This window comes from Tenrec ecaudatus, chromosome 12, assembly GCF_050624435.1.
Source record: "Tenrec ecaudatus isolate mTenEca1 chromosome 12, mTenEca1.hap1, whole genome shotgun sequence".
Classification (NCBI taxonomy): domain Eukaryota; kingdom Metazoa; phylum Chordata; class Mammalia; order Afrosoricida; family Tenrecidae; genus Tenrec; species Tenrec ecaudatus.
In genome coordinates, this window is record NC_134541.1 from 3467999 (window position 1) to 3481953 (window position 13955).

Consider the following 13955-nt stretch of genomic DNA (forward strand, 5'->3'; position numbering starts at 1 on the left):
AAGTCCCACTGAGTGTCACTCCATGACAGTTGGTGGGACAGGCAGGGGGACCTTGCTCGCCATTTTCTGGCCTGCTGACCAATTGCGGGGTACGAGAGGGAGAGAGAGCATGAAGTTAGGAAACCAAGCCCCCCCACCCCCTACTCTCGGTTCCCTATTGCACACACACACAGAGGTTACTTCAGACATATGGGAAGTCAGCTCACTGGCAGCTGATGATTCATCTGCAAGTAGAACACTCCCTTCGAGGCATTTTCTAGAAGGAGCCCTCCTCCTCTGGGCGGGGGGACGGGCTGGGCGGACAGTGAGGGGGTTTCAGAGAGCCAAGCCAGGCATAATTCTGGGGGGATGGGGCTATGACCTCGTCCCTGGAGTTGGTGGAGCCCCATCCATCCCTGGGGAGATCTGGACCCTCGTGTGGTGCATGGAGGTGTGTGGGTGGGTGTCCTTCAGGACCGGCCCCCCCCTCCCTGCCCCCATGGACAGTCTAGTCTGACAGCCGGGGCCCCTCAATCACCAAGCCTCCGTGCCCCCTACCCCCATCCCCTGGCGGGCTTTACATTTGGGGTCAGGTGACTTTTGGAGTCCAGGCGCCCAGCAGGTGCGGGCGGGGCAGGGGTCACGGGGGCCAAGCGGAGTGGGACGGCCCCGCCCTGGGGGAGTGTCCCAGCGGGCGAGGCCTCCGTCTTAAGGCTCGTGGCGCGGGGCCCGGGCGGTGGCTGGAGGACGTGTGGCGGAGCCTGAGCAGCACCGGCCGGACGGAGCACCCCCTGCCTCCCACAGCAGCACACCCCAGTGCCGGCATGGCGTCGTGCGGGGCGCGGGCGCCGCTGCCGCGGCTGCTCCCGCTGCTCGTGCTGCTGGCGGGCACGGCGCAGGCCGGCCTCCACTTCCGCCCGGGCCGCAGCTGCTACCGCCCCCGGCGCGGGGACCCGCTGGTGGCACCGGGCCTCAGGTCGGAGCCTGGCGTGGGGAGCGCGCCCTGGGGTGGGGGTGGGGGGCCCCCAAACCTGCCTCCCTTGACCTTGGGGTCAGGGCCCCCGTGGTTGGTGATCGCCCTGGCGTTTGCTGACCTGGCCAGGCCCAGGCCCCGGGGAGCCCCTGCGTCCTGCCCCAAATCCCTCATTTTGGAAGCTCTTCGCCCCCTGTGCACTCACTTTTGGGTGTTTTGTCCCCAGTACCCCCTCATTGTGGGGAACTCGGCCCCCAGTTCCTCATTTGGGGGGGACTTGCCCAGCCCCTCGGGCAGGGGGCCTCCTTCCCAGTCAGTGCTCTGGGTGCTGGTAGGTGATCCTGGCCCTCCAGGGCACATTCTGGGGCGGGGTCCCTGTATGCTTGGGGTCAGCAGTGACTTTGTGTCTTGTGCCTCCCCAGGACCTATCCCCGGCCTCACGAGTACCTGTCCGCCAAGGACTTGCCGCAGAGCTGGGACTGGCGCAACGTGAAGGGCGTCAACTACGCCAGCATCACCCGGAACCAGCACATCCCGCAGTACTGCGGCTCCTGCTGGGCCCACGGCAGCACCAGCGCCATGGCAGGTGGGAGCAACAGGGCCTCTGGCCAGCCACCCAGGGGCCCGGGAGCCCACGAAGCTGACCCCTTGTTCACAGTCTGAGGCCAAGGGCTCTTGGGGACACTGTCCTGGAGGGAGGGAAAGATGGCTGCCAGGTGCCCCTGCCCCTAGGGCGATGCCCAGCCCCCTGCTGCATTTGGGAATGGAGAAGCGAAACTGCCCAGCTGCAGTTAATATTTGAGAGGATGACTTGAGGCCCCTACCGCCCCCCCCCCCCTTTGCCCTGTTCTGGCCATGCCCACAAATTGGTTTCCTAATGTGGACTTTGCTTCTGGTGGCTCTGCAGTTTGAGACACCACCAGGGTGGAGGAAGGAGAGGTGGCTGTCTGCTCCCATGAAGATGTACAACCCCCGTCGTCCTTCCCCGATGAGCCCTGTAGAGGCAGCTCTGCCATGTCCTGTAGGGTTCCTGTGAGGCGCAGCTGATTCCACAGCGGTGGGGTTGGTTTGGGGTGTGGAAGGTGATTAAGCTGCGAACGGAAAGGTTGGTGGTTCAATTGCTACCCCCTCCCCCAGAAGCTCTGCAAGGGAATCATGTAACTGCCTTGGGAACCCTGTGGGGACAGCTGTACTCTGCCCTGTGGAGATGCCAGGGGTTCCAACGGTCTTGGTGATAAGGTTGGTTTGAGGTTGAATGTGAACTTTAGCATCTGACCGCAGTGGCTGGGGGGCTCACCGCAAGGAGGGAGGTCTAGGTGTAGTGGAGACTCTCCCCTCCAGCAGCGGGTGCCGCTGTGCCCAGCCTTCAGGGAAGGGGACTTGCTTAGCTAAGTATATTCCTTCTGTAGCAGAGCTGAGCCTGGGGCTGTGGTCAGCCCAGGCCTGGCCAGCCCTGGACCCTGGGATCAGGGTTCCTCACTGGATGTGCCCAGGCCACTGCCCCTTGCCCAGGTGTGGTGACCAGCCCTTGTATGTGTGCCACCTGTCCTGCTGGCCCCTCCTTTCAGATGTGGAAACCCTGCTCTTGTTGGAGGATGGGCGGCTTTGTGATGCTGAGAGATGGCTGGTCAGGACCCTGGTGGGTGGTGATGGGCCGTGTCTAGATCCTGATTGGCCAGCTCCCATGGTAGCAGCGTTTCCTGGGTGGCCTGTGAGGGGACCCCTGGATGAATCCTACTTCGGAACCTCCCAGAAGGTCGAGGCAGGGCACTGGTGGACTGCACCAGAGACTGGGCAGACCCCTCTGGCTGGGGTGGGTGGAGCCAGCCCTCTAGAAAGTGGAACCACTGAGTGCGGGTGCGGGTGCAGCAGTGGGTGTCATCAGGCCAGGCAGACTGGGGAACTGAAAGGCCTCTGGGGGCAAGGCCAGGGTGGGGTGGGGAGAAGGGGAGAACTGGCACAGTTGACTGGGGCCCTGCTCTGAGGGACCTGGGGAGGAGGGGCTTGTTCTGTGGGCTGTGTAGAGAAGAGTGCCTTGGGGGGAGGAGGCTGGGAGGGCCCAGGGGTTCCACCCACCCTGTTCTGGAGTGAGGTCCTTTCTAGCAGACACTTCACCCTTTAGCTCTCCTGAGGTCTCTGCCGACCCCCCAGAAGGGACGTCCGTGGTCTCCTAGCACAGCAGGGCGTTGGTCACTGTGCCCTGGAAACAGATACCCACCCTCTGGCCCATGTCACAGACCAAGGCAACCATGTTGGCAACCAAGGTTGAGTCCTCGACAAGAGTCTGGCACCCCGAGCCCCTGCACCTGATACCACCTCACCACAGTCGCTCTGAGTCCGCCGTCAGCCCACCATGCCGCGGCCACCAGGACCGTGCAGTGGTCAGGCCCCAGCCACCTCCTCCTGGGTGCGCGTGGCCATATCTTCTGGGAGCACGTCTCGACTTTCTACCCTCCTCCCATGAGCTTCCTGCCCAGCCTCTGGCATCAGGGTCCCTGGACTTCTCTTTGAGACCCTGCTCCCAAACTCAGCCTCGCCCTCACGGTCCACATCTGAGCGGTCCTCCTTCCCAGCCTCACCTTCTTCAGCCTCTCCATTTTGGGGCATGAAAGGTTGGCGGAGCCCGCTCCTCAGAGGGGGCCGGCCTGTCCCCATGAACTCCTACTGCATGGCCCTCAGGCCACCCACTGATAAGGTGCTCGTTGCACCTTCAGGACGCTTCAGAACTCACCCGCGGGCACTCTAGTGCCGGGTCTTTCCCTTCCTCGTCTGCCTGCTCCCCAGTTGGGTTGCGTCCTCCTGCTGGGCTTCGCCCCGAGTGTGAGGCTGTGGAAGCTGGAGCTGCAGCAGCGCCTCCGACTCCTCCCTCATCCCCTGCTCTCTCCAAAGGGCTTAGATGTGGTTCTTCTGGCGCCAAGGCCACCGTCTAGAACCTTCTCTCAGACATATCTTCATGGCTCCCTCCCTGCGTCTAAAGGGCCTCGCTTCCGCGAGGTCTTCTTGATGCATAAGCCCTCTAGTTTTATTCATACATATGCAAGGAGGCTTCAAAAAGCTCATGGAGAAATCCCACCGCCATCTTCCAACCTTTTTTGTTGTGAATCGGGAGGAGGCTTAGAGTGGTTTGTCATCGTTACCTTCGCAGCTCACCTCGCTTCATCTCAGTGGTTGAAGATCCCCTCCGTGACGTCACTCACGCCACCCCACGCTGTTTCCTGCCGCCACGCCCCCTCCTCACCCAGGCCTTCTAGACTTGGTGCTTTGTCCCCTGATCTCAACCAGCTGATTCTTCTGAGCACGATTGTTCTTGTTACAGACCTGTCTACTGTTGGGCTGAGTTCATTTCCACACCTGGCCTGAGGGTGACTCAGGGCCATGTCCTGGCCTCCCGCCAGCGTCTATCAGACCAGCCGGCCTGGTCTCTCAAGACCTTGAGTTGGTTCCACTCCTCTGGAACTATTCTTTCGATCCTTGTCAGAGCAGTTGGTAATGCTGGTTTTTTTCCACTCCATTTTGCCACACTGCTCGTTGCTGTCTCGTCTGCCCCACCCTATTAGCCTCTTAAGGCCACCCTAACAAATGACCCCCAAACGGGGACGGGGGACTTAAAACACCAGTTATTCTCTCCATTCCTGGGAGCCGAGTTCTGGAGTCGGCCTGGTGGCTGGGCTGTGCTCTCTGAGATCTCGGATGGAAGGCACCGTCCTTGTTGCAGCTGCTGGGGCTCCAGGTGCCCCTCGGCTTGTGGCCTCATCGCTTCAGTCTTGGCTTCTGCCTGTCTTCTCACGGGGACACCAGTCATCCAGTGAAGGGTAGGACCCAACTGAATTTCAGCTTGACTTCACCTCAGGATCCTTAGCTAATTCTACTTCTGCAGGGACCCTCTTAGGAGCCCTGGCAACGTAGTGGTTACAAGTTGGGCTGCGAATCACAAGGTCAGCAGTTTGAAGCCCCGAGCTGTTCCGAGGGAGAAAGATGAGGCTTTCCACACCTGTACAGGGTTTCAGTCTCAGAAACCCACAAGGGCAGTTTGACCCTGTCCTGCGGGTCACTGTGAATCGGCATTGACTCGATGGCAGGGAGTGTGGCGCTTTGGGTTTGGAAGGACCCTCTTACAGGCTTGGTTGCACTCTGAGGTTGCAGGCAGGTGTGACCTGTGGAGGGACATGTCCACCGTGGAAGCCCGCTCCATGGTAGCAGGCCTGTTGCAGGGGACAGAGCCAGCCAGGCAGAGAGGATGCAGACGGAGCATTTGGGGATGGGGCTGAGGGCCTGGGGGTGTGGCTGCTGATGGTCTTCCAGAAGGCACAGAGATGGGGGAGCAGTGTCTGAGGCAGGGGCTGCACACAGAGACCCCAGAAATGTGAGGAGCACTGTGGAGGGGCTACTGGTGGGCAGAGAAAACAGGATTGAGACGGAGGTGGGACTGGGTGAGAGGAAGCAGGGGTGGGGGTAGGGGGGTCCCGGCATGAAGTCCTTGCCTTGGGAGGGGGCAGTGACGTGGTCTGGGAACTGAGGTGGGGCCATTGGGGCTGCGGGGATCCTCTTCTTGGGCATTTGTATGGAGACGGAGGAGGCTCCTTGTTGGTAAAGGGCTTGTTAGGCACCCAGGCCCAGACCCACCCTTGACACAGCCTGGCACCAGCTGCAGGGGGCACTGACCCGCAAACTAGAAATTCCCCCCCTCCCCAACCCACCCTCTCCACAAGGGCCCCCAGGGGCAGGCTCTGTCATCCTCATGTCCTGTATCTCTGGGCATCTGTACTGGGAGGCCCCCGGGTATGGACATCAGGCCAGGTGGGGCAGGTGGGTGGCAGGGGTGCTGCCTGGGTTGACTTAACCCTTCTCTGCAGACCGGATCAACATCAAGAGGAAGGGTGCGTGGCCTTCCACCTTGCTGTCTGTGCAGAACGTTATTGACTGCGGCGACGCGGGCTCCTGCGAGGGGGGAGATGACCTGCTGGTGTGGGCCTATGCCCACAAGCATGGCATTCCCGACGAGACTTGCAACAACTACCAGGCCAAGGACCAGGGTAGGCACCTCCGCCCCAGGGCCCGGAGTCAGCCCTGGGTCTCTCGAGGGGGAGACTCCTGGTGCAGTGTGGTGCTGTGTGGGGAGCCAGGTAGAGGGGAGCCAGGATACGGGGTGGTGGGCAGGCAGGTGCCTGGAGCCAGAGCCAGCAGCTTGGGAAGCAGCCCATACCTGGCTCCATGCCGCCCAGTGCTGGGCCTCTGTGCACTAGAGCTGGGACCCTGTTCCCCATGGACACTAAAGGAGCATTGAGTCCGCACCTACGCGCGGAGGTTTTAGGCCATGAGCCCTCTCAGCCCTCCCTCCCAACAGAGGGGTCCTCTGGCCGTGCTAGCAAACAGGGAAGGCACGTTCTCCTCCCACCACCCAGCCCCCAAGCCATGAGACCAGTGTCCCTCAGATGGTGGTACCCCGCACACCCATGGGGGCCCCTCTGACCCCCTCCCCCAGCCTGACAGAGCTGATGGGACCCACAGGCACCCAAGGGTTTTGCAATAGCCAGACCTAGAGTGTACTGCCTGGGTGGCACCCAGCATTCAAGTTCAAGGGACGCTACCCCCAGTGTCATCCTCCAGAAGACACTGTCCAGGTGACGAGGGGGCAGGTGTGTGGCTGACGGCGCAGGGCAGGAGGGGCAGGTGAGGGGAGCTGGGAGCCAGGCTGGACAGGGGATCACAGCCCAGGTTTTCCTTAGTTCTTGAAACCGACAACCAGCAGCAGTTATTGCCGTTTTAAGAGGAGGGAGGGTCTCGTGGACCCACTAGGCCACACAGACTCTCTGACCGTGCGCAGACTCACAATCTCTGGCTCCGGGGGCCGTGCAATGGCCTTCAAAGGACGAGTCCGTGGTTGTCATCACTGCCGTCCGGCCGGCTCCCGGCGACCCCACGTTCCCAAACGGGATGCCCTTGTCTAGGGACGGGTCCCTCCTGATAATGTGCAAAGCACGGGAGGCGAAGTCTGCCCATCCCACTGCCCAGGAGCATGCTGGCTTGGACCCCCCTTTCCAGGACAGACAGATGTGTTGGTTCTTTGGGCCGCAGCCGGGATGGGGCTTCTCCAGAGTCCTCAGCGGCTGAAAGCGGGGCGTAATTAGACAGCACCTGAACGCACCGGGATTTCCGCTATTAGCTAATGAGTGGGAGGCTCAATCAGCGAGGGCTCTGGGGAGGAACCTTGTTGGAAGGGCCGGGGCTCTTGCTGAGCGGTAATGAGGAGACGGCCCCCCACTGACCTTCTCCCCCGCTCCCCACAGACTGTGACAAGTTTAACCAGTGTGGCACGTGCACAGAATTCAAAGTGTGCCACACGATTCAGAACTACACCCTCTGGAGGGTCGGCGACTATGGCTCTGTGTCCGGGCGGGACAAGATGATGGCAGAAATCTTCACCAACGGTCCCATCAGGTAGGCCCTGGAGGCTGTTGCCGGGGAGGAGGGGTCTGCCTCTGTGTGGAGTCAGAGCCAGCGGCCACCCATGCAGCTGCTGCGCCTGCCCTTTGAACAGCTTGACTCAGGTTCAACTCTCCATCCTGCCATCTTCTTGGAAGACAGAGCAACTCTGTCTCCTCACAGGATGGTGAGTTCAAATGCACGCACACGCACACACACGAGCGCGCGCACACGAGGCTGGCCATCTTTGCAGGGGCAGAGCGCCTCGTCTTTCTCCCAGGGAGCAGCTGATCGTTTCGAACACCTGACCTTTCAGTTAGCAGTGCAACGTGGAACCCAATGTGCCACCAGGGCTGACACGTGGACCTGAGAGGGGGCTTCAAAAGTGCCTGGAAAACTTCGGTGACCTTTCAGTTCCCCACAGACACTTAGAAACCCCCGTGGGCCCAGATGGTGCCAAGGGGAAGCACTTGGGTGCTGAGGTTGGCAGTTTGAGCCCCCAGCGGCCCTGCCGGAGTAAGAGGGTGGCGGTTCGGACTCCCAGCAGCCCAAGGAGACCAAGTGGACTGCCCACGAGCTGCGTGGGCGGTCATCTACAGACGTAGGCACCACAGCTCCCCCACAGAGCAGCTGCTGGGTTTGAACCACCGTCTCGGTCCCCAGCTGAGCGCTTCACCCCGGTGCCCCCAGAACCTCTCCATAAAGGGGCCATGTAGGAGGACCTAGGCCCCACCCTGTCAGCACAGGGTTGCTATGAGCCCCCGACATCCACACACATAGCAGACACGTGGAAAAGGGGCCCAGAGCCACCCGAGGGCTGTGGAAGCTGGTTCACTAGCCAAGAGGGGAAGCAAGGGCAACCACGTCTAGCAGCCCGAGTGGGGTTTACAGCTGACCGGCCTGTTAAGCAGGGCCAGGTCTCTAAAGCGCTCCTCTTGCACTGCCTGCCCTCAGCTGTGGGATTATGGCGACAGAAGGCATGGATCAGTACAGCGGAGGCATCTACGCCGAGTATCAGGACAAGCCCTTCATAAACCACATCGTCTCCGTGGCCGGGTGGGGCATCAGCAACGGCACTGAGTACTGGATCGTCCGGAACTCCTGGGGGGAGCCATGGGTAAGGAGCTCCCTCCCTACAGCACTCATCTAGGGTGCTGTACCCTCACTTCTGGGGTCCTGGGAATTTCATGACTGACCAGAGCCCCTGCTCCAGTCCCAGGCTGTGGGCCCCGGCGCTAGCATTGTGGACTGAAGGACCCTGTGGGGGGCTGCCGTCCCCATTGTAGGGCAGACACGAACAGCTTTCTGGGCCTCTGCATCTCCAAGTCAGTAGTTTTTGTGCCCTCGACCCGCCTCCTCATCTTGACCTAAAAAAATGTCTCTGAACTTTGCCCAGTAACCTGGGGAAGAGGGGTAAAGTGGCCCCTGCGTGAGAACTGCAGTATTAGGCTCCCCACTCCCATTTTTCCCTTTACAACCACGGTTGTTGTTTTTTCAAAACTGCTTGGGAGTGGGGCTGCAGAGCCGGGAGATAATTAGCCATCAGAATGGGATTTCGAGGGCTGGTATCTGCCATTGCCAGTGTTGGGGAGAGACAATGCGTACTGAATGGGGGGTGACGAATGTGGGGGCAGAGTGCTGATCGTGTGTGCCAAGTGCTCATGAGCAGGGTATTAATACAGAGAGAAGGCATCTGTCTGGAGAAATCCACCTGGTCTGTCCCGTCAATTAGCTCTGACACACAGGGCCATGCAGTCCAGTATCAGGCAAGTGCAGTATTTTGCAAAAGCGATTTCCAAATCGCAGTCCTGGGGAAGCTGAGGGGCCGCCAGAGAGCGCCCACCTTTCCGTCAGTCAGGAGAGGGGTGGGGTAGGGGATGAGGCACCCCTACAGGCCGTTCTTCCTCCTCCTCCTCCTCCCAGGGCGAGAGGGGCTGGATGCGGATCGTCACCAGTACCTACAAAGGTGGCACGGGCAGCAGCTACAACCTGGCCATTGAGAACTCCTGCTCCTTCGGGGACCCCATCGTCTGAGCCGGCTCCGCAGCACTGCCCGGGAGGCCATCCTGCGCGCACTGGGGACTGGCCGCTGTGCAGCTCTGCACACTGCCGCCTGTGTCGGGGGGTGGGGGGGTGGGAGAGGATATGCCAACGGAGGGCTCTGCGGGGTCTCTGGCACCTGCACTTTGTCAGGTGGCATTTGTACATGGTGAAGCGATTTGGATTTGGCACCCTGGAATCACTGGGGAGAGGGTCGGCAACGTGTAATCACAGGAGATGAATAAAATGGGTGTGTTCACGCATGTGCATGCCTTAGTCACAGGAGCGTTCGTGCCACGGGACCGCGGGGTCAGCACCTGACCAGCACTCACTCTTTAAAAAGTCACTTTTATTCACCAGCAGAGGGTACAATAAGATGTCAAGTCACTAATTTACTTCCGTCGAGAAACTGGACGGTCAACTGGGAGGTACAGCACCTCTGACCTGTTCTGGCAAGTCACAAGGTCAGATCTTGAGTTGTCGCGCCTCCTCCCTAGAGTCCGTTTCCGGGGTGTGCCCAGGGAGGGCTTTTCCTCGGTGCTCAGGCTCAGTTGACCATGATGAAGTTGGATTTGCAGTGGGCTGTAACGGAAGGGCAGGGGTGGCTGGTTAGTGAAGAGGAGTGGCCTCTGCAGTGGGCGGTGTGGACACTGTTCGAGGACTCACCGATGAACTCGGTGACGGGGTCGTGCTCGCCCTCGGTCTTGATGGTGCCCGCGATGCTGTCGTTCTCCAGGATGGGCAGGAAGAGCTGCACAAAGTCCGACGTGTACGGGGGTGCAATGACGTCTAGCACCTGGTGGGTGGTGTTTCACACGAGCAAGCTGAGGGACGGATGCCGTGCTGGGGAGTGAGACCCCCCCAGAGGAGCAGGGTCTGAGGGAAGAGTGCCTGCCCTGTTCTCAGCAAACCTGTCAGGTCAGGGGTGAGTGGTGCTGACCTCAGTGACAAAGTAGCGGATGAGGGAGATGTCTGTGTCCAGCTTCTCCAGACACTTCCGGATGTAACTGACCACGGGCAGGACATAGCCTCGGCTCAGCAGGTGGACCATCCTGTCCAGCAGAGTCTTCTTCAACTCCAGCTGCAGGCGGGCGGTAGGACAGGGGGAGGGAGAGAGGAGCCGTCAGGATGAGAGCCCAGTCCCACAGCAAGCCCAGGGTCCCTGCTTACCTGCTCCATCACGTCCAGCTGGGAATGCTCCGTCTCAAAGAGCTTGACCAGCAGCTGCAGGACCTGGGGGTGCAGCAGCTGGTGGCAGGTGCTGATCTGCAGAGAGGCCGGAAGCCTCAGTGAGCACGGGGCTGAGCCCCAGGCCCAAGCAGGGCCCAGGGAGGGGCTGTCCCTGCCCCAACACCAAAGCCAGCAGCTTCCCTTTCTTGCTCCCACCCCCCAGGGCCCTCCTTGACAACCCTCCTTCAGGGCAGGCACGGGCGGCCCTGCCACCTACCTCATCCAGTAACGCCAGGTGGACAGGGGTGTGGTCAGTCTGCAGCTGGAAGTACCTTGGTTCTGATACCGTCCAATCCACCCACTTCAGGACACCCATTGCCACCACTGGGAACCTGTAGTGCCCAAGGCAGGGTGCTGCTGCCACAGACCTGAAGGCACGCCTGAATCCACGCTAGGCGAGCACAGGGCCAGGGAGGCTTGCACACACGCACAAAAGTACCCCCCCAAGGCTGCTCCATCCATCCCCTCCACCACTGGGGAAGCCTGGTTCTCACTACCCCACCCCATCATGCCCATGCGATCCCCGGGCTTCTGATCAGTCTCTGGCTGTTCCCCAAGTCCAGTCTGTGAGGCTCTAGAAGTGTCAACGGGCAGTCGGGAGACCCAGAGGGAGAACGGTCGGGGCTCACCGGATGCACTGATAGAGCGTGCTCAGCTCAGCCACCAGCTCGGCTGCCCCCTTGTTCTCGTTGCAGCACAGGTTGTGGACTGTCTCCACAGCCTTGGCCGTGGACTTGAGCTCATCTTTGTTGATGCTGACACGCTTGTTCTGGAACACACGGAGGGGCTCCAGGGATCTCTGCATACCTCCCTCCCCCTCTGATGCCACACTCCTAGTGTCCAGGGACAAATGCCCACTTAGATGGTCTGGCCTGGCACTGCCATAGGCAGCTGGGGCACAGGCCCTGTCCCATGCAAGCCCTGGAGCACTAACTCAGGGGTGGGGGTGGGGGGCTGGGTTCTTGCAGCCTGACCTCCCACTACCCACGCCCACCACACCCCAACAAAAGCGCAGTACCTTCTTCCAGGTCTCCACCACACTGGCTGCGTAGGCCAGGATGTGGATGTACTTGTGCTTGTGGTCCTGGTTGATCCTGGCCCCTGGCTTGAAGAGGGACTGCATGAACAGGTCCAGGAAGGCCGGCACCCGGATCTGCAGAGACATGTGCAGCACCGATGCAGGCAGAGCCAGCAGGCACGCTCACGCGTGGAGGCGCCCGTGCCCGAGGGCAGCACTGGCGGTGCTGTGCCTGAGCAACCACGGGGCTTCCCATCAGGAATGAAACACAGACACCCCAAAGTCACCCTTCTGGTGGTGAGCACCCTCGTCACTGAACTACAGCGAGAGGAAGACAGGCCGGTGGGCGCAGCGCTGCTGGGGCTGTGCTCCAGGAAGCTGGCCTTCCTCACCCCTCAGGGATGCGCCAGTCTGTCCTCTGTGCCTGTGGCCGTGACCCCCTTTGGGAGGAGCTTTGCTATGAGGAGGTGCAGAGTTAGTGGGGAATGAAGTAGAGGGTGTAAACCAAGACCCACCCGTTGTGCCCTTGGGAGTATGGGCAGCTGAAACACAAAAGCCACGCCCGGGAGAGAAATCCCAGGGCCACGGGAAGACAGACGAGCCCCAGTCAGATGGCGGAAGCCATGGCTAAGCAAGGAGACCATGAGACAGCAGAGGAACCGTGAAGAGACTGGCTGTGAGACGGAGCAAAAGGCAGGCTTCCTGGTCCGCAGAGGCCGAGGCCAAGGACCAGAGAGAGACACTTGGCAGCTCATCGAGGAGGCGTTGCTGTGGGCCCATGACTATCCTCACTGTTTCCTGGTCCTGACTTAGGGTAACCAGTTAACTTTGCTCCTGGACACCCCATCACTGTGAGTCACTACGCCCAGCGGAGAGCAAGGTGCTGTGCGAGGAGCTGCTGGTGTCAGTGGGAGCTGAGCGGTGGAGGGTGGGGCATTGTCTGGCGCTGCCTCACGGCACCAGGGAAGCCAGAGCGTCAGGCAGGGCTCCTCCATGCTGCTGCACACACTGTCCCTGCTGCCACACTGACGGACTGAGGTGAAATGCCCTGTGGGTCCCCAAGGGGGCAGCTCTTATGGGAGTCAAAAGCCTCTTCTTTCTCCCTTGGAGTGGCTGATGGTTTTGAACCACTGACTGCTGTTAGCAGCCCATGCTCAGGCCATTGTGCCCCCACCTCTGGACTTGCCACGTGAACCCCAGAGAGCAAGAGAGCCCACCAGCTCCACGGGAGGCGGGTCCATGCTGGTGAACATCTTGAAGAGGACCGTGATGTCAGCAGGGTTCAGCGCGCCTTTAGACAGCATGGCGCCCAAGGCCTGGCATGCCCGTGGGTAGGAAGCAGCCGTGCCCAAGGCCAGTGTGATCTGACTCGCATCGTGGCCCCTGCAGAAGAAAGGCAGACATGTAAACACACACACCCTGGTATGAACCACGGTGCTGTCCCCTTTCTTGTGCTTGGTGCTTTGACCTGCTGCCCGCCCCCCACCTCTCCTAGACCACTGGGCAGCTGACACACCACAGAACAAGCGGGAGAGGCCGGCCACCAGCAGAGGCCACACGGTGCGAATGCCTCAGGAGGAGGGCTCCGGCATCATGTGCTGGGTGGGCAAGGCAGGTTAAGTTCTGGGCTGCTAACCACAGCTGGGTACTTTAAATCCACCAGGCGCTCCAGGGAGAAAGAGGCTCCCAGAAATACTGACAGCCCTGCAAACCCACGGGGGCAATTCTGCTCCATCCTACACGGTCACGGGGTCAGAATCAAGTTGATGGTTGTGGGCTTGGGCTTTCCGAGACTCCATTGCTAGTAGGAAAAGGTAGCCCAGGCCTGGCTGCTGATTGAAGGGCGCTCTGCTCAGACACCCTGTGGGGCAGCCCTCTCTGTCCTACAGGGCTGCTGGGAGTGGGGACCTATGGGGTGGCACCCTACAACAAGAGTGGTTGAAGAGCTTGTTCTGGTGTAGAAGCCCAGGGACTGCAGTGTGTGGTGGTAGTGGTTAGGGCAGCCCAGTGGCTTCCCATTTCCAACAGTCCTGTGTACAAAGCAGGAAACATTACCTGACACAATGTAACACCCACAGGGCCTGGGCCACCAGCTGCCTAACACAATGTAACAGCAAGCGTAACCAGACTGGCTCCAGAGTTCTGGGCTGTTCTCTCCTCTGTGAGGAGGCCCAAGAAACAGTTCTTAGGCCTCAGCGAGCTGAAGTGAAGCCCAGCATTCATTTCACCAGAGTCCCCATGTTGATGCTTCAACAAGCTAGCTCCCAGGGCTTTAAATGAGCCGGACGGACC

The 13955-nt window shown here is 60.6% G+C and overlaps 2 protein-coding genes across 3 annotated transcripts in view; one reads left to right on the forward strand and one right to left on the reverse strand.

Annotated features, from left to right (window-relative positions):
* Window positions 1-681: 681 nt before the first annotated feature.
* CTSZ (cathepsin Z) lies at window positions 682-9678 on the forward strand. Its single transcript, XM_075528370.1, has 6 exons — window positions 682-955; window positions 1375-1538; window positions 5806-5985; window positions 7240-7390; window positions 8330-8492; window positions 9299-9678. Exons 1-6 carry the CDS (start codon window positions 804-806, stop codon window positions 9407-9409), a joined length of 921 nt encoding a protein of 306 aa, XP_075384485.1. The 5' UTR covers window positions 682-803; the 3' UTR covers window positions 9410-9678.
* Window positions 9679-9743: 65 nt separating this feature from the next.
* The window catches only part of NELFCD (negative elongation factor complex member C/D), a 121181-nt gene continuing 116969 nt past the window's right edge, over window positions 9744-13955 (reverse strand). For both annotated transcript variants that reach the window (XM_075528368.1, XM_075528369.1), the window contains exons 8-15: window positions 12881-13046; window positions 11664-11798; window positions 11275-11414; window positions 10863-10977; window positions 10586-10681; window positions 10356-10496; window positions 10082-10211; window positions 9744-9997 (exon numbers count right to left, since the gene is read on the reverse strand). In XM_075528368.1, coding sequence (XP_075384483.1) covers window positions 9963-9997; window positions 10082-10211; window positions 10356-10496; window positions 10586-10681; window positions 10863-10977; window positions 11275-11414; window positions 11664-11798; window positions 12881-13046 — 958 coding nt within the window. In that variant the 3' untranslated portion in view covers window positions 9744-9962. The remainder of the gene's footprint in view (window positions 9998-10081; window positions 10212-10355; window positions 10497-10585; window positions 10682-10862; window positions 10978-11274; window positions 11415-11663; window positions 11799-12880; window positions 13047-13955) is intronic.